Source organism: Alexandromys fortis, unplaced genomic scaffold, assembly GCF_014885135.2.
Source record: "Alexandromys fortis isolate MF-2015 unplaced genomic scaffold, M_Fortis_MF-2015_v1.1 scaffold_351, whole genome shotgun sequence".
In the NCBI taxonomy this organism is placed as follows: Eukaryota; Metazoa; Chordata; class Mammalia; order Rodentia; family Cricetidae; genus Alexandromys; species Alexandromys fortis.
The window spans coordinates 332,229-351,873 of record NW_026068251.1 but is presented as its reverse complement, the minus strand read 5'-3'; the positions used below and the strand labels follow the sequence as shown (position 1 = coordinate 351,873).

The 19,645-nt window shown below is 40.0% G+C and overlaps 1 protein-coding gene and 1 pseudogene across 2 annotated transcripts in view; both read left to right on the top strand.

The window, feature by feature from the left end:
- The window catches only part of LOC126494190 (zinc finger protein 54-like), a 70,947-nt gene extending 61,919 nt beyond the window's left edge, over nt 1-9,028 (top strand). For both annotated transcript variants that reach the window (XM_050131451.1, XM_050131450.1), the window contains exons 2-4: nt 803-894; nt 4,422-4,548; nt 6,170-9,028. In XM_050131451.1, coding sequence (XP_049987408.1) covers nt 865-894; nt 4,422-4,548; nt 6,170-7,647 — 1,635 coding nt within the window. In that variant the 5' untranslated portion in view covers nt 803-864 and the 3' untranslated portion in view covers nt 7,648-9,028. The remainder of the gene's footprint in view (nt 1-802; nt 895-4,421; nt 4,549-6,169) is intronic.
- LOC126494181 (zinc finger protein 54-like) overlaps nt 1-19,645 on the top strand; it is a 116,521-nt pseudogene that overhangs the window by 61,990 nt on the left and 34,886 nt on the right.

The window sequence follows — 19,645 nt, the reverse complement described above, 5'->3', positions numbered from 1 at the left end:
GAAGGTTATTGTGGAACATTCAAATGTCATGAGATTTGAACTGACAATATAAACCACTTTCTGAAATAGTGCTAATTTCAAAATACTGTGTTCCATTCCATCTGTGTGAAATGTCTTCCCATGTCGTAGTTAGTTCAAGAATTTTTATTGTTTTTGATGTTGTTCCTGGTTGGGTTATTGATCGTATTCCTCAACTTCTTTCTGAGAATTGGTGGTTTCAGTCTTGAACATGGTTGATTACTTCCCATTTCTCTTGTAGTTATCTAATCTTCTCATCAAATTTACATTTTCCCATGTTACTCTTATTCTCCTATATATATTTTTTGCCTTTGATATATTTGTGCTCTTCTGCTTTGTTGAAATGGATTCTTTTGCTTTGTAAATATCTTGAACTGCACTTATATCTCTATCATTTTGTTTGTTTGTTTGTTTTTTAAAACAGGGTTTCTCTGTAGCTTTGCAAATTGTCCTAGAACTAGCTCTTGTAGACCAGGCTGGCCTTGAACTCACAGAGATCTGCCTGCCTCTGCCACCTTAGTGCTGGGATTCAAGGCATACACCACCACTGCCCACCTCATTTCCATAAATTTTAAGGTAGAATTGTTCTAGAGGAAACAATATGGTTGACAGTGATTTTCTCCCTAAGCTTCAAATATTGTTCCCAGCTCTCCTGAATTTGGGATTATTGACTATACACCTGGTCATATTGTGTTTCTTGGGTCTTTTAAAGTGGTTTGTTGTTTGTCTTTAACCGCTCTCAGTGTTAATTTTTACTTTTTCTTTTTTCCTCCTTATATGAAAGGCCAACAAGCCATATATTCATTGTTCCTGAAAGAGAAACTCAAAGAAAAGAAGCAAGCAGAAATGGCTGATTCTCCAGTAAGCAGGCCCCAGGTCAGTTGTCATGTCCTCCTTTCTTTTGTAGAAATCTTATAGTTTGAGACATTGGAAGCCTTTAAATTTTACTTCTGGTTATCTTTTTAGCTTTATTATGAAAAATGTTGCAAACAAGCAGACAAAAAATTACACACTGAAATTAACCAGACCCAAAGAGTATGCAATTTAGTGTATGATGTGGGATTCCCCTTTGTATTCTGTGAAAACCATTGGTTAATAAAGGTCTGGGTCTATAGCAGAAACAGCTAGGAAGGGAAAATTAAACGAAATGTTGGGAAAAAGAGGGATGGAGTCAGAGAAGCCATGGAGCTGCTGCAGGAGACAGACGTGCTGAAACTTTGCTGGTAGGCCATGACCTCATGTGATACACAGATTAATAGAAATGGGTTAAATTAAGATGTAAAAGTTAGCCAATAAGAAGCTAGAGCTAATGGGCCAAGCAGTGATTTCAATAATCTAGTTTCTGTGTGATTGTTTCAAGGCTAAGCAGCTGGAAACCAACAAGTGGCTCCCTTCAACAATGTCTTTTTATCAGTTAGAGTAGTCATTGGGATCAGAAGCTCTGCAGCCTCACAGGGAACTTTATATTTTCATTATAGAATATATTTTTGTGAACTTGTGCACTATGAAAAGGAAAGAAAAACTGTGACAGAATTAGAACTAGAATAGAAATTAGCTTTATATCCTTTTTCATAATTTGTGTTTATTACCTACCTTCAGTCCTAAGTCAACCCTGATATTTAATGTTTCTTGTTCTCTTTTTTCCATGTTCTACTGTGCCCACATGTATGTTGTTTCTTATATATACATATTATTGGCTAGATTCTGTGTATGAGGGAAAATGTGGTTTCTTCCTTCTGACACTGTATAACTTCACTTAATATAACATTTTGAGTCCATCCATTTTTCTGCAAATGTTCATTGCATGTTTTTCTTCAACTCAACTGTATTCCATTTTATATGTATACTATTTTCAGTATCCCATCTGTTGGATTAGGTTGATTCAATTTCTTTCCTATGGGGATTACAGCAGGAGTAAACATTGGGTATAAATATCTGTAGATTGCGATGTGGAGTTCTCTAGTTATGTTCCCAGGAGTGACATTGCTGGATCATACATTTGTTTTATCTTCAATTTTTTCAGTCATCTGCAAACTGATTCTCACAATGGCTGTATTAATTTACATCTTACCACATACTCCAAAGTTTTATTAGGGTTCTTTTCTCTGTGATGAGACAAGATTTCAAAGTTGTTTTAGTTTGTGTTTTCATGGAGGCTTTTTTGGGATCCTGAACAATTTCTGCAATATTTATTAACTATTTGTTTATTTGTCTTTCAAAGTGTCTTTTCAGTTCATTTTCCCATTTGTTGTTTGGCAGTTTTATTTCCATGTTATTTAATTTCTATAATTGTTTGTAAATTCTATATGTGAGATGCTATCCCCAGTGTTGCAGGTATAGATTCTCTCCCACTCTGCAGGTGTCTGTGTGCTCTGCTGATTGTTTCTGCTGATTTTTTTTCATGGTGTCCCATCTGTTGATACGTAGGTCAGTTCCTATGCTGTTGCTGTTCTTCCTAATCAATATGTCCTTGCTTGTCCTGATGTCCTCACGGGTATTCCCTATGTTTTCCTAGTATCTGTGTTTCTGGTTTTAAATGTTGCTCAAGGTTTCTGTTTCGCCCAGTCCCACAGCTGTGCAGTCCCAAAGAAACACACAGAAATCTACATTAATAATAAACTAGTTTGCCTATTAGCTCAGGCTTCTTATTAACTCTTTCTTACATCTTAAATTAGCCCATAATTCTTGCCTATGTTAGCCACGTGGCTTGGCACCTTTTATCAGCGAGGCATTCTCATTTTGCTTCCTCTGCATCTGGCTTCCTCTGGATGGAGTGCAGACTGACTTTATTCTCTTCCCAGAATTCTCCTTTTCTCATTGTCCCGCCTATACTTCCTGCCTGGCTTCTGGCCAATCAGCATTTTATTAAAATAATACAAGTGACAGGATAAAAGACCGTTGTCCCACAGCATTTAAATACGGCTTTTGATCCATTTTCTGTGGATTTTTGTACAAATGAAAGATAAGAAACTAATTTCATTCTCCTGCTTGGAAACAGAGGCTGTGCTTTCATTTCCCAGCCACCCAGTCCCAAAATAATCAAACAGAAGCTTAATATTAATTGCAAACTGTTTGACCTATTGCTCAGACTTACTGCTAATTAGCTCCTACTTTCAAATTAATCCATCTCTACTAATCTATTTGTTGTCATGTGACTCATGGTCTTGTACATCTTGTGCTTCCAGCAGCTCACTGGCATCTCTCCACTCTGCACTATTCCTTCAAGTCCTCAGTTTGTTATTTCCTTATTCTGGCTTGCCAAAATCCAAAACAGCATTATTATCAACCAATGAGTACAACACACACTTACAGGGTACAAAAGGACCATCCCACAGCACCTCCTGGATCCAGTTTTGTCTATACCATCTGGTGAAAAGGTCGTATTATTCTAATCTATACTTTTGCCTCCTTTGTTAAATATTAAGTGGGCATACCTTTATGGTTTTCTTTCTGGGTCCTTTCTTGTCTAATTTTATTACTATACCATTCTCAATACTCTTCTCCAATAATTTGAGGGTAAATATCCCACATGGACTTATGATGTTTAATTTTAAATATATTTTCACTCTAATACATGAACAAAAATTATGTTGAAGCCCAATTGCTATAGAAGATGGACTACATTTTTATAAATAATTGTGTGAGGGCTCCTGTGGCATGTAGGCTCCATTGGTGTGGTCTGTCACATTTCCTTGAGTCATGGTTATAAAAAGCAGATATTGAATCACCGGAATAGTTGTCACAACATCTTAGCAATGTGTGGAATTAAAAGAGACATATTTTGGACTTTAGTGCTCTATAATATTTGGTTTCTATTACATATGTATGTGTGTGTGTGTTTGGTTTTTTTGAGACAAGGTTTCTCTGTGTAACCCTAGCTATCCTGGAACTCAGTCTATAGAACACGCTGACCTTCAGCTCAACAGAAATCCACCGGCCTCCGTGTGTCACCACCACACAGCTCCCCCTTTTCTCTGTGTGTCCCCACCACACAGCTTCCCCTTTTCTCTTAGACATAATGGCATTAGACCTAGACACTACACATACAAATTTAACATGTTAGAATACAATCATGTAAGGCCAAAGAATTCACAAAATTGAGTTGGTGTCATTATTTTACCATGATCTACAGGTATAGCATTTAAAGCACATTTCTTTCTGAGACTTCTATGCTGTGATCCTATAGAACATAAACACAGCATTCATACCAGATATAACTGTGTCTAGACCTTAAATATTCATTGTTAGTGTATATCACGTGTGAGACTATGGTGTCATCCTGATTTCAGGAACTTAGAAACTCATTATAGAATGTGACTCTATCAGAAATCATCGCTTCGACTAGTTGTCTCAGGAAATGCACTCTTCCTGGTATAACCTAATTAAACAACTTTTCATTCCAGGGTCTGTTAACATTCAGGGATGTGACTGTGGACATCTCCCAGGAGGAGTGGGAATGCCTGGACTCTGCTCAGAGGGCTTTGTACCTTGATGTGATGTTGGAGAATTACAGCAACCTCGTCTTTGTGGGTGAGAACATTTTGCTTGTAGAGTTCTTAGCTCATTTTTTGTATGTACTGACTTCATAGATTGTAAACTCTGTTATGCTGTCTTGAACACAAAAAGAGACTAGGCTAAGTTTGGTAATAGGAAAGAACTTTTTCATGGAATTTGACTTTTCTTTCCATTTACCATGTTAGAGATGTTGTTTACCTTTCATTTTGGTTCCAAAATGCATTCAGAAACTCAGTAGCATATAATAATTCCATATATATCTTAAAGTTTCAAATCCATCATTGTACATGACATGGTTCTTTGAGAGAAAAAAAAATAGGTGATATGAAAATTCTCCCTAAATATGCAGAAGATTCTGGATGAAATAGCAATGTGAAATCATTTCTAGATTCTTTTACTTTGTGTACTTTTCATTTACTGAGTACAGTACTAGATTAGACTTCTATATTCTTTCTAAAAATTCTAGCATGGGTCATGGGCTACCTTGCAGTATGTGGACTATTGTATGCAAGGTCTGGGTACCTGTCCAGAGCAAATGAAATTGCCCTGGAATTTGGAGAGGAGAGAGTAGCCACAACCAGGGTGGGCTAGTGAATGAACAGGACAACAGTAATGGCTTCCAGTGAAAGGGAAAGCAAGAGCTGAGAATGTTTTTGTGATATTCAATTTCACTTGAAATCGTTCCTGATTATTTAACTTAGTGTTGTATCCTAGTCCCAGAATGCATTCTGCCTGATGTAACTATTATAAGGAGTTGTGTCTTACTGCATCTATATTATGGTAGCTTAATAATAGTACAAAATGCAATTTTATTTGACCAAGCTGACATCAGATTGAAATAATCTTATAATTTCTAAGTCTAATGTGAGTCCATGAATTAGGATTATTCTATAATTGCCTTCCTTACTGTGTGTTTTCATTTTACATCTTTCATTTTCTTCCCAATGGAGAACAGACAGACACCCTTTTGGTCTGTCTGTACATCGGGAGTCGATGTACCAAGTAGACTTGGAATAACCCTATCAGGAAAGTTAAGAAACACGGCAGTGTGTGGAGATAGATAGCAGTGTCTAAGTAGAAATAAGCAATAACTGCCCATGACAGCCCTACAGTAAATGAGCTACAGCCTCTGATGCCTGCTAGAATATTGTCTTTGCATCCATTACTTTTGAAGAATCTAATGTGTTTTTCTAGAGAAAGAAATAAACCCTGTGATACTTTTAAGTAAGACTTTAGTCTTCTGACCAGTCTGCATTGTCAATCACTTAGTAAGTATAAATGCTGTGATTGGGTTATACTCCTTCATCAATTTCGGAGAAAAAATTACTTAAAGATAGAGATGTGTTTTCTAAACATAATCAGTAAATGAGTCTATCCCAAAGTCAATTACTGATTCCTCAATTACATGATCCATTTGATGAGGTTAGACATTTTCGATACGGATGAGAAATCTATTATTAATTACAGACCCTTGAAAGCTGTCAGGTTGTTTTTGTGAGAATACATTTAATTACTGAGAAGAAAATATCTAAGTAGTTGCTGTTTGACTCATCTGAACAGAGAACTTAGAGAGACAGTCGTTTATTAAATTAATCTTTGATCAAGCCCTACTAATCTGAACTGTAATCATTTTCAGGGAACTATTGCATATGTGATCTTGTCCATCAACATGAGAAGACTGAAAAGGATTTTTGTCAGTGTAATGACTTTTGCAAAATGCTTCATGACCTCTCCACATGTGCACTTTATAGATCAAGTGACACTACAGAAAACTCTAATAACTACAGGTGCAATAGTCACAGGGATGCCTCTGTTGACTCATCAAACCTAGACAGACATGAAAGCATGCACACTGGAGAAGATCCTTGTAAATCTAAAGACTGTGAGAAAGCTTTAAATTTGTGTCCCAACATTACTCAAGATCAGAGAGTCTACAATGCAGAGAAAGAACACAGGCAGGGAGAATGTGATGACTACTATGGCTCAACATATAGTCATTTACGACAAACTATCTACATTGGAGAGAAACCACACCAGTGTGGGAAATGTGGGAAATGCTTCAGTACTGCTTCAAGCCTCAGTGGACATCAGAGAATACATACTGGGGAGCAACTTTTCAAATGTGGAGAATGTGGTATGTCCTTTAACCACCATACAACTCTTAGAAAACATCAGAGAGTCCACACTGGAGAGAGACCTTATAGTTGTAAGGAATGTGACAAGTCTTTTACTAGGTTCTCATATTTTGCAGCACATCAAACAATTCATACTGAAGAGAAACCCTACAAATGTGGAGAATGTGGCAAATCCTTTATCCACCATTCAAATCTTAGAACACATCAGAGAGTCCATACTGGAGAGAGACCTTATAGTTGTAAAGAATGTGACAAATCTTTTACTACATGCTCGGACCTCAGAAAACATCAGAAAATTCATACTGGAGAGAGACCTTACAGTTGTAAAGAATGTGACAAATCCTTTACGAGGTGTTCCCACCTCAAAGCACATCAGAAAATTCATACTGAAGAGAAACCCTACAAATGTGGAGAATGTGGCAAATCCTTTATCCACCATTCATACCTTAGAATACATCAGAGACTCCACACTGGAGAGAGACCTTATAGTTGTAAGGAATGTAACAAATCTTTTACTACATGTTCTGTCCTCAGAAAACATCAGAAAATTCATTCTGGAGAGAGACCTTACAGTTGTAAGGAATGTGACAAATCTTTTATCAGGGCTTCCTACCTCAGAGCGCATCAGAAAATTCATACTGGAGAGAAACCCTACAAATGCAAAGACTGTGATATATCCTTTCTCCGGATTTCTACTCTTAAAATACATCAGAAAGTTCATTCTGGAGAGAGACCTTACAAATGCCAAGACTGTGACATGTCCTTTAAGCAAATTTCAAATCTTAGAAGACATCAAAGAGTTCATTCTGGAGAGAGACCTTACAGTTGTAAGGAATGTGACAAAACTTTTATCAGGGCTTCCTACCTCAGAGCACATCAGAAAATTCATACTGGAGAGAAACCCTACAAATGTAAAGACTGTGACTTGTCCTATATCCACCTTTCAAGTCTTAGAAGACATCAGGGAGTTCATACTTGATAGAAAAATACCATTCTCATAATGTGACATAGTATTTTTTTTTATTCTCTGTTTATAAATCCCAACAGTATACATAATATGCTATGGGATAATTTTTTGTATACTGTGCAGATGTGTCTTTGCCAAAGCACCTTCTTTTTGTTTTGATAAAGAGATGACTGGCCAATGGCTAGGTGGGAGAGAATAGGCGGAACTTCTCAGGAGAGTGAGGAACTTGGGATGAATCTGGTGTGGCAGCAGATGCCAAAAAGACATGGGAGGAATCTAACATACAAAATTGAGGAGAGGTAAAGAGCCACTTGGCTAAACACAGGTTAATAGGAACATGTTACTTTAAGGTATAAGAACTAGTTCGGAACAAGACTAAGCGAAAGGCCAAGCTTTCATAAATAATAAGAATTTTTATCATTATCTGGGGGCTGTTGGTATAAAGAAAGTCTGACCAGAAAGACAAACTACAATAATAGAAACATAAAGATAAAAAATTTATAAAAACCGGTAATGAAGTTTTAAATATTTGAAGAAATTACAGGGTTTATATTTTTAAAATTTCTGCAATAGTAACTCTGAAGGTTTTTTTCATGTGTATAGGTGCTTTGCCGAATGTGTAAAGAGTTGCTTTGCAAACCTTTCTACATGCTTGCCAGGTGCCTGGGAATGCCAGCAAAGGGCATTTTGTAACCCAACCCAAGACTGGAGTTACAGACAGTTGTGGGCTCCTGTATTTGTGGTAGGAGTTGAACTCCAGCCCTCTGGAAGGGCAACCAGTGCCACTAAACCTTGACTCCAGCCCCTGCGAAATACAGTAATAAAATTATTTTTCTTAGCTTGGTGGTGTTGGCACAAAACTTAATCCTGGCATTCAGGAGGCAGAGGTAGGTGGATACCTGTGAGTTTGAGTCCAGCCTCGTGAACACAACTATTTCCAGGATAGCCAAGGCTGTTAGTGAAATCTTTTCTCAAAAAACAAACAAAAAAAAAAGTTCTGCCTTCAAGATCTCATAATAAAGACACTATGTGGTGTACTCCTTTAATCCTAACATTTAGTAGGCAGAGACAAGAAGATCCCTATGAGTCTGAGGCTATCCTGGTCTACATAGTGAGATCCAGGGCTGCCAGAAGTACATAGACCCTGTCTTGAACTAATTAAATTAAATAGTAAGGAAAAAAATCTAATAACTTTTAAAATGTGATAAAGACTTCTAATTGTACAGTACACCATAAAATTCTAATTCTGAGAAAACATAGAAAGCTATACCATATATAATCCCCAAATCTTCTGCTCATTGGAAATTATATTCACCTAATAAATTGAATTTGATAAATCCTTTATCTGGTGCTGACACTGCCGACATAAAAGGAAATTCAACCTGAAAGACAATGCTCTAAGTCTCATCTTTTGTTCACTTTTGATAATCTTTATACTAGACTGGAACCTTACAACTAACAAGGAAGTGAGAAACTACAAAGAGATAGGCTGTGATTGTGATATCACAGGTTTATCATAAACACTTTAGAAATCCCCAAGGGCTCAGGCCCTGATGGTACATCCCTTTAATCTCGGCTCTGTGGAGCAGAAGCAGATGGATCTCTGTGAGTTCAGCTTGGTCCACAATGCAAATTCCAAGACAGCCAGGGCTACACAGAGAAACGCCATCTCAAAAAGCAAAACAACAAAAAAGAAATCCCTGAGGGCCTGCAGAAATTCATTTTGAGCTACTGAAGAAAAGTATTGGCTCCACACAAATCAATAAAATGATAGTGCTTTCATTAACTGCTAGTACATCCTCGTGGAGGTAAAGGAGACTCAGCCATGAGGGAATGGCAGTTGCCCAGAGTCTGTGCATTACCCACTACCTACTGCAGGAGGAGACTTCTTTCACTAAGGCTGAGAGTAGTACAAAGTGATTATTTTAATCATGAATATTTAGATGACCGATTAACAACATCAGTAATGAAACATCAGTAGTTTCTGTCCTTGGAATTAGAACTTCAAAGCCTTGGTTTGTAATCATGGCATGAGTTCCTCTTTATGCAGCAGGACTCACATCCAATCAAGAGACAGGTTGGTTATGCCAGTAAGGAGTTCTGATAGTGTTGCACCAGTATACATATTTTGCCCAGTAAGTTAGTAATGTATGATGCAGGGTCCATAGTTAAGTAGACTGTTAACATGTTTTCTTTGCCAGCAGCCCTCGCATGGCCTTACACTGTCACAAGTATCTCGGTGTGGGTATACGGGTTCACTCAGGTTCATGAAATGAAGACTCTGAAACACATGAGAATGAACCTCTGAGGCTGCAAGGGGCTTAGTCTTGGTGAACTGAAGCATTTTCCCTTTGTCTCTTAGCACCTTTATTCTTCCCTATATTTACATTTTAGATAAGATTTCCTCTCTCAAAAACAAACCAAGAGAAGTTTCTGAAAACACAGTGCCAGGTGCAAATACCTGGTTCATGAGGTGCCACAGTTTTCCAGGTTTCCTCTAAATCAAGTTTTGCATATGCATTGTATCCATAGAAACTCTCAAGACAAGATACACATAGGGCAACAAAAGGTTTCTGTGTCGCAAAGGATGGATTAGGGGCTGAGTGAAAACTTTGGCAGTAGACCAGGGATAGCCCAGCAGGTTTCATGGCTAGTAGTGTTTGCTCTGGCACCGGGTCACAGGATATTATGTTACATTACAATCCTATGAAAGATAGTCAGTTGGGACAAATTACTGGTAAATTCAAGATTGCTCTCTCTTGATCTTGAAACAAAAGTGTTGTCTTCAGCAACACCATGTACTTATGGGTGGTAAAGCAAGAGCGCTGGCAATGACTTGTTTTGTTTGGGATACCTCCTGGGCTTACCTGACAGTAATTGCTAGACAGATAACCAGTACCTGTTACAAAGAATTTCATTTACTCGCCCTAGTTTCTGGGAGCAGCATTATTTACCTAGGTGAGACACTTCTATTTAAAGTTTTAAAATCATACTTACTATTAACCTATAAGACAGTGGGATTTCATGAGGCTTCTTCATACGTCCTTTTGATTAACCCTCCTACTCTTCCTCCTTCTTTCCTTCATATTGTATGATTTCAGCCACATAAGACTGATACTTCTGGGTTCTTGGGGTCATGCAGGTACACACAAGCCCTCAGGCAGAAGCGCCTAAAGGCCAGGATGTTAAGGGGCTCCCGCATGACCTGTGTGCCATGGATTACATCATCCACTTATGACTCAGCTAAGCCCTTGTGCACATATGTGAGCCCCGTCATCTGCGTATGATGTAGCCACCTCAACCCCCTGTGCTAATGCCCTAGCCAGTTTTAAAAGCTGGATATGCCATCTTTCTCTCTGCACACTGACTTCCCAGGCCTGTGTACACCCCCTCTAATAAACTAAGCAGGTTAGTTGTGTGTCCCATGTTTCCTTGTCACTCGCACCAGGTAATTTCATTGGTGCCGTGACTCGGATGGCTCTCCCACCCCAAGCCTCTCTTCTGGGTATTTTTTCCACAGCAACCACATGTTCCATTTGCCTGAGCACAGTTTCTATGCACACCACCTGTTACATAAGTTTCCCTCATTCTGGTCAGCTTAACTGTTTCATCAAACCCGCGGAATTGACCATTGAGCTCCAGGCAATCTTCTGGTGTTCCTGGAAATGGGGGCGGGGGGTGGACAGCCCCCAACCATGGTCTTTAAGGCTACGGTTGAGCCCTTTGTTCACATTCATCTCTGGATTGCTTCCCTTAGCAAATATCATGTTTGGCTGATCCAGGGTCAGTCCTCCTGCCACTGGGAGCCCAAGGTCCCTCAGATTCTTCTTTCTCTTTTTTCTTTTTCTCTCCCCCCCCCCCACGAAAGGCCACTCAGAGTGGCCTATAGCCTCTGGCTTCTGAGTCACCCTGACCGGATTCAGTCAGGCTGTAGCACCCCACCTGTGGGCAGAGGGCTCTCTCCTACAGGTCCTGTGGTGTTCGCCACCAATTTATACCCCACCTATAGAGGGAGATGTCCCATTATAGGCCTTGTGGAATTGCTGTTTCATAGATTTTCATGGTTTCAGCTATGGGTAGCAAGCCATTCAAGTCCCTGGATGCCTTTTAGAGGCCCTAAAACCCCAGGCCTTAATGCCCTACTTACAGATTCCCACACTTGTCCATCTTTGTGAAAAAAAATGACCTAATTACAATTTAGATAGCAATCAAAAATGGCCACCTAATGGCACCTTTGATCCAAATATGTTATAGGAACTTTCTAACTACTATCAGCACACAGGCAAATAGAAGGAGTTTCCTTATATCCAAGTCTTTTGCTATCTAAGTTCTAAGACTAAGCCCTCTGTCCTTGCAAGTTGTTCACCTGCTCACATGTTCTGGCTATGTCATCTGAACTGGAAAAACACTCCACTTCTGCTCTGTACCCAGGTAATGAGCTCCGCCTTTTCAACCTCAGTCCCTACCCCTGCTTCTTTAGCTCCTACTACCATCCCTTAAGTTCCTATCCCTGTTCCTTTAGCTCCTACCGATGTTCCTCCAGCTCCTACCCCCATTCCTTCAGCTACTGTTCTGAACCCTGCTAAGGAATCCACACCTTCCCAACCTCAACAGACAGATACTTCCATTCCTTTACTTCCCACTGCCTTACTGCCTTCCTCTGCTCTCTTTTCAGTTCTCTCTCCCCCACATTAACTACTCCATCAGCCCATCTGGATCATTCTTCCTCTCTGGTGCCTGGCCACAGCAGCCTCCTTGCTCTGGCACCAACCTTTACCCCTCTTCTCACATGCTATGGAACCCAAACCAAGCCAGCTGCAGTTTTCCCATTGTGAAAGGTGGCTGGCGTGTTCCTTTCTCTCTCTCTCTCTCTCTCTCTCTCTCTCTCTCTCTCTCTCTCTCTCTCTCTCTCTCTCCTCTTCCATACAGAACAAAAACTGAGGTTCTATACATCTAATTCTACCACTTTCATAAAGCAATTCCAATATATTACCCAGTCTTATAATCTCACCTTTCATCATATTTGTATGATATAATAACGTACTTCCTGAAGAGTGCAGGTGAGTGTGGGAGCAGGCCGGACTAAATGCAGATGAAATTCACCACACACATGCAACAGACCTTCTGGGGGCAGAGGTAGTCTCTGAGCAGGAACTTCACTGGGACTATAACACTCCTGGTGGGATTTTAACTAGGGACTGGTTTTTGACAGGCAGGTCTCCGTCAAGCTGACCTCAAGCCAGGAAACTATAATAGGCTCTCAGAGGTCATTCAATATATGAAAGTAAATCCTTCTGCATTTTTGGAACGCCTCACTAAAGCCCTGTTAAAATATACTAACTTAGATCCAGAAACCATGGAATGCAGACAGTTACTCATGACTCATTTTTTTCTCAGTGCTACTCTGACATTAAGGCTAAACTTAGACGTTTGGAGAAAGGCCTCTTGACCCCGCAGGCAGAAGACTTAGAGTTGGCTTTTAAGGTGTACCATGCAAGAAATGACAAAGCCTGCAATCACTGTCACATGCTAGCCATGGCCCTCCAACCAGCTGAGGTGACAGACCTCATGATCCATGCTGTCTGTGCTGCTCCCTTGCCCCCTGAGGCTCGAGTACCACCAGGCCCATGTTTTAAATGTGCTAGAACTGGTCTCTGGACCCAAGCACACCCTAATGCTCATATTGGCCCCACAAGACTTTGTCTGAGATGCCATAGGGAAGGACATTGGGCAGTTGATTGTCCTTGTTCACATCGTGACATGGAGACATCAAACCCAGAAAATTCCCAAGTTGAACTTCTAGGTCCAACCATGGATGAATGAGGCTGCCTGGGCTCCTTTGACCTGACCACAACCATCGTCTGTAACAGGGTACACATCATGGTATCAGGATGGCCCATCTCAATTCTCTTGGACACCAGAGACACACACTTGGTACTGAGGGAATTCTGGGGGCCTACCTCTCCTCATAGCTTCCTTATTTTGGGGGTAGGGGGACAGTCTTATCTACCTCAGAAGACCCTACAACTTAACTGTATTATTAGGGGTATTTATCTCATTCATTTTAGTCATGCCAACCTGTCTTGTACCTCTTATGGGAAGAGATTTTTTTTAGCAAAAGTAGAAGTTTCAATTTCATTTGCTTCTTCCATTCACCTTACCCCAGACTTGCCAGCAGCTCCCCTCCTCCTTCCCTCCCAACCTCCCAGCTCCAATTGCCTTTTCCTCTACCAGCCTCTCAGTTGAATCCCCAAGTCTGGGACACCCAAAACCCCTCTGTTACTAAACACCATTCCCCCATCATTATCCAATTAGAAGATCCTACTAAGTACATTACCCAAGCTCAGTACCCCCTCTTTCCAGAGCCTTAGGGGACTTAAGCCTATTATCTCTCACCTTCTAAGAAAAAAGCTTCTTCGTCCCACCTCTTCTCCATTTAACACTCCTATACTGCTGTTAAAAAACCTAATGGAACCTGTTGCTTGGTTCAAGGCCTCCAGCTCATTAACTTTGCAGTGGTCCCTCTTTGTAAAAGGAGCTGTGGGCAGGTCTGCTTTTTGTCCCACCCAGCTCCTGCCCAGTTAGATTTACACCCGAAATAACAACACACAAATTGTAATCATTTAAACACTTCCTGACTCATTAGCTCTAGCCTCTTACTGTCTAACTCACATCTTGATTAACCCATTTCCATGAATGTGTATCACCACTTGACTGTGGCTTACTGGCATGAGTCTAACCACCGTTCACCTTGGGTAGGAGAAACATGGCATCTAACTGACTCTGCTTTCTTTCTCCCAGCATTCTGTTCAGTCTACTCTGCCTATTTAAGCTTCTGTCCTATCAAAAGGCCAAGACAGTTTCTTTATTTGACCAATGAAAATAACATATAGACAGAAGGCCCTCCTACTCCACCTCTTCATCCTTAGTGCCTAACCTTTACACACTTCTTTCCACTATCCCTCCAGGAACCTCCCACTTCTCAGTTTTAGATCTCAAGAATGTTTTTTTTCTCTTTCCTCTCAGCTCTCAATCTCAAAATATCTTTGACTTCACCTGGACTGACACTCATCTCTCCACACAGCTCACCTGGACTGTCCTTCCCCAGAAATTCCAGGACAGCTCACACCTATTTGGTCAGGCTTTAGCTGTTGTAAAAGGAGTGTGGTCCCCTTGTTCCATCCTGCCCAGCTAGTTTATACCCGAAATAACCACACACAAATTGTATTTATTAAAACACTGCCTGGCCCATTATTTCTAGCCTCATATTGGCTAGCTCTCACATCTTAATTAACCCATTTCTATTAATGTATATCACCACGTGACTGTGGCTTACTGGCATGAATCTAATCAGCGTCCGTCTTGGAGAGGAGAGCCATGGCATCTGCCACACTGCCTTCTTCCTCCCAGAATTCTATTCTGTTTAGTCCACCCACCTAAGGGCTGGCCTATCAAAAGGCCAAGACAGTCTCTTTATTTAACCAATGAAAGTAACACCTAGACAGAAGACCCTCCTACACCATTTCCCCTTTTTCTGTTTAAACAAAAAAGAAGGCTTTAACTTTAACATAGTACAATTACATATAACAAGAGTTATCAAGCAAGAATTACAGTTATAATATTTAGATCTATTTTATCATAACATTGGAAAACTATAACCATCTATCTATTCTTCTACTCTATCAAAGACTCCAGAAGGATAATATTACTTAAGTAAACAAGAAGTAAGCAACTTCCAAAACTCTAGAAATGACAGAGACATCTCGCTGCCTGGACAGTCACCTAAAGTTCTTGTACTTCTGGGGGATCCATCTTCAGCCTACAGGCCCATAGTATCCAGCAGACATTTCCATGAAGCAGAAAAACATAAGACAGTTCAGTCCATCGTGCTTCCCTAAGTAATCCTTCACCCACATTCTTGTAAGTCACCCCAATAAAACTCATTGAGTCCACTAAACTTTAGAGATGACTTAGTAGTTAAGAACACTGTCTGCTCTTTCAGAAGACTCACTTTGAATTCCCAGCACCCCAGTACATGGGCACTCAATCTGTAACCACACTCAAGAACATCCAATGTCCTCTTCTGAGTCTGCTAGCACTAGGAATACACATGGCACACAAAGACATACACGCAGAAAAAAACATGCCTAAAAGAAAAAAAATCAAATATAAACGTCATTGGTTCGCCAAGTTAAACTTTGTTGGCTCCAGCTTTGGTTTGTCATTTAGTTCCTTATCTGGGACAAGTAGATGTGGTCATTGTTTCCACAGGAATGGTGTCAAACATCTGTGCTTTGTGTTACCCTATAGGTTTTTTGTTTGTTTGTTTGTTTGTTTGTTTTTTGAGACAGGGTTTCTCTGTAGCTTTTGAGCCTGTTCTGGAACTAGCTCTTATAGACCAGGCTGGCCTTGAACTCACAGAGATCCACCTGCATCTGTCTCCCAAGTGCTGGGATTAAAGGCATGCGCCATCACTGCACAGTTTTACACTATAGTTATCTTTCATTTGTTGATTTATGAGGGGTGGGAACATCAAGATGAATTTCAAAAGTTAGATCTCTTTTTCTCTCTCCCAGAGAGGGTATGACCCCCACATTTATGCCAATATTAGTTATAATTTCTATTCCTGATGAAGGACATTGTAGCCAGGGCAGCATGGAAGCTTAAAGGAGTCTGAGTCTGCATTTCCCTGATAGGTATAAAACATTTTTTTTGTTTCTTTTGGTTTTAGTTTGGGTTTATTGTTGTGTGTTCATTTGTTTTCTGTTTTGCTCTTTTTCCTTCATGAATCCTAAATTTACTATATTGTTAGAAGATTTCTTCTCTTGCTTTCCTACAGACAAATCCTCCCATATACACTCCCTGCTAACTTTCAAATCATGATGTCTTTTTCATTAAGTGTTATGGTATACATATATGTCTATGTCTTCACATATATATCTGTAAATAACCTACTCAATACATATATTATTGATATATTTTCAGTGCTGACCATTTGGTATTGAACAGCCTGTTGGTGTGCTCTTCCTGCAGGAAACTATTTCTTCTGCTTTCAACATCCCCCAGTTGCTTGTGGTTTTCTGTGTAGGGTTGAGGCATTGTGGGCTTTTCCCCATCCACTTTGGCATGTCCATTGTTCTTGGTTTTTTTTTCCAGCTTACGATTGGGAGGCCATGTTAGTGATATTTATACACAGCACTTCTCTCATTGCTAGGTGTGATGGTTATTTTTGGTTTTCAGCTTGACTACATCTGGAATGAAATACAATCCAAAAATGAAGGACACATCTGTAAGATTATTTTTGTTTGTTTTGAAGTGACTGAATACACTTCCAGTCTGGAACTTTAAGATAGGCAGACAGATATTCTTAATCCACATCTTCAGGATGAAGGACACACAGCTTTGATCAGGATAGAGAGGTTGGAAGATACACTTACAATCATTTTGCCCATTGTCTGTTTGTTATCTCATTTTATTCCTAGCACATCCATTCCTTCACTGGCATTGGAGCCTACTTCTTTGGAAATTCCAGCATATACTGAAGACCAGCTGAGATATTCAGCCTTGTTCACTAAGTACTACTAAATTTGTGGACTGTTTAGTCGCAAACTTAAAATCAATCCAGTAAATCCCCATTATATATAAGAATATATAAATTCATTCTATCAGTTCTGTTACTCTAGAGAACCTCAACAAATACACTAAGAGACACAATCTCACAACAAAATCCCCGGTCCTCTGCCTCTTTATACACCCCCTCTTCAAAAATGATGCTTGAGCCTTAGGTTCAAGAGTGTTTTACAGATGTATCCAGCGGGCCTTATCTCCACAACTCTACATTTTGGTTAGTTGTGGATATTTGCAGTGGTCTCTGTTGAAAAGAGAAGTTTCCCCAGTGGGTGATGGTGCATGGCCTTTAATCCCAGCATTTGGGAAGCAGAGGCAGGACAATCTCTGTGAGTTCATAGCCAGCCTAATGTACAGAACAAGTTTCAGGACAGGCTCCAAAGCTACACAGAGAAATTCTGTCAGAGAGAGAGAGAGACAGAGAGAGAGAGAGAGAGAGAGAGAGAGAGAGAGAGAGAGAGAGAGAGAGAGAGAGAGAGAGAGAGACAGAGAGACAGAGAGAGACAGAGAGAGAGAGACAGAGACAGAGAGAGGTTTCCTTGATGAAGTATTAAGACTAAGCTTAGCTGTGGGCACAAGGAAAAATATTTAGCTGTTTGTTAGGGATTATGATGGCTTAGTAAAATGGCAGTTGTTTGTTTTCCTCCAAGATTCATGTCTTCACCAGCACCAGAAGGAAGCTGGATTTCCACTACCAATCAACCATGGTGTCTGAAGTTTTGTTAAGAGGGTCTTAAATCCAGTGAAAGAGATGCTTACTTCCACCAAGGTCTGCTTGCCACTACTGCATCCTTAGGTCTATTGTGCCAAGATGACGATTGATGTGTTTTATAGGCATCATAGCTGCCTAGGACTGTTGGTTGACTCCCTTTTTTGGAAGATTGTATGGTATTTTGGGTACCATGAAAGCTATTCTTCAGGGACCAATTTACATTATCTTGAGGCAATGTCTCTGTGTTCCTCCAGATGTTGAAATGTCACTATGTAGAGCTGGATGGTGTTGAACTCAGAGTTCCCCTTGCCTGTGACTCCCAAGTGCTGGGTTAAAAGGTTTGCATGACCTTGCTGAACTATATGTAACTTTTTGTTATCAGACTTTTTTGTTTGTTTTTTGAGAGAGGCGTTTGCAGTGTAGCCTTTGCTGACCTGGAACTCAGTCTGTAGATCAGGCTCCTGGAACTCGCAGAGATATGCTTGTCCTCTATCTCCTGAGTGCTGGGTTAAAAGTGTGTGTCACTACTGCCCGTCCTGTTATACTTTGACAATTACCTAGGGTAACTGCACAGTCTACTTGACAGAAATGTGTGACCAACAAGATCTCTTGTTTACTGAACTTAAAGACTTCTGTTACACTAAATTGGAAACTCTAATTGAAATAAATAAATATAACATACCAGGTGAATATAACTTACCAAATTTGAACTACTTGAAATAAGTAGTGTAAACAGAACTCAAACTAAAGCAGTTATAATATGTCGCCTTTAAAACAACCCCATGACCAGACTATCAGGATTCTACCAGACTGCAGATAGTAACCAACCAAAATGGCCTCTTAAAATACTTCTTGACACACAAAAAAGGAAAACTTCTTGACTTTTAGTTTTGCTTGATATTACACCAGATAATGAGGTGAACATGGTAGCACATGCCAGATTCTAGAGGCAGAGTTAGATGAATCTCAGTGAGTTCAAGGCCGCCCTGGTCTTCAGAGTGAATTCCAGGCAAGTCAGAGCTGTTACAAAGAGAAAAACCTGTCTTGAACAAACAATAGATAGATAGATAGATAGATAGATAGATAGATAGATAGATAGATAGAACCAAAAAGATGAGACAACCAAAAAGAAACTACAAACTGATACAATCCTTTAAACAAATTTCTGAGCTCAGGAAGATGGCAAATGCCTTTAATCTCAGGACTCCTGACGAAGAGGCTAACTGATCTCTGGGAAATGAAGGGTACCTTAGTTTACTCTTTAAAAAGTAGTTCCAGGACTTCCAGGATTATACAGAGAAACCCTGTTACAGAAGAAGAAGAAGAAGAAGAAGAAGAAGAAGAAGAAGAAGAAGAAGAAGAAGAAGAAGAAGAAGAAGAAGAAGAAGAAGAAGAAGAAGAAGAACCAAAAGTAAAATTTATTATTAGCTATTGCACATTTACCCACAGATGTGTACATACACTCACAGCCTGTGTGTGTTTGTGCGCGAGCACCTCAAATCCTGCCTGCCCTCACCTCCTATCTCTCTACTGCTCTCTCTCCTATCTCTATCCTGGCCTACAAGTCCAACACATCTCTATTGTGTTCCCCTCTATTCATTTTCCTTTGGGATTCCCTTAGATTAACCTGGCCTATCTGTGAAACTGTGGGCGGTGGGTTTGGAGTTACTA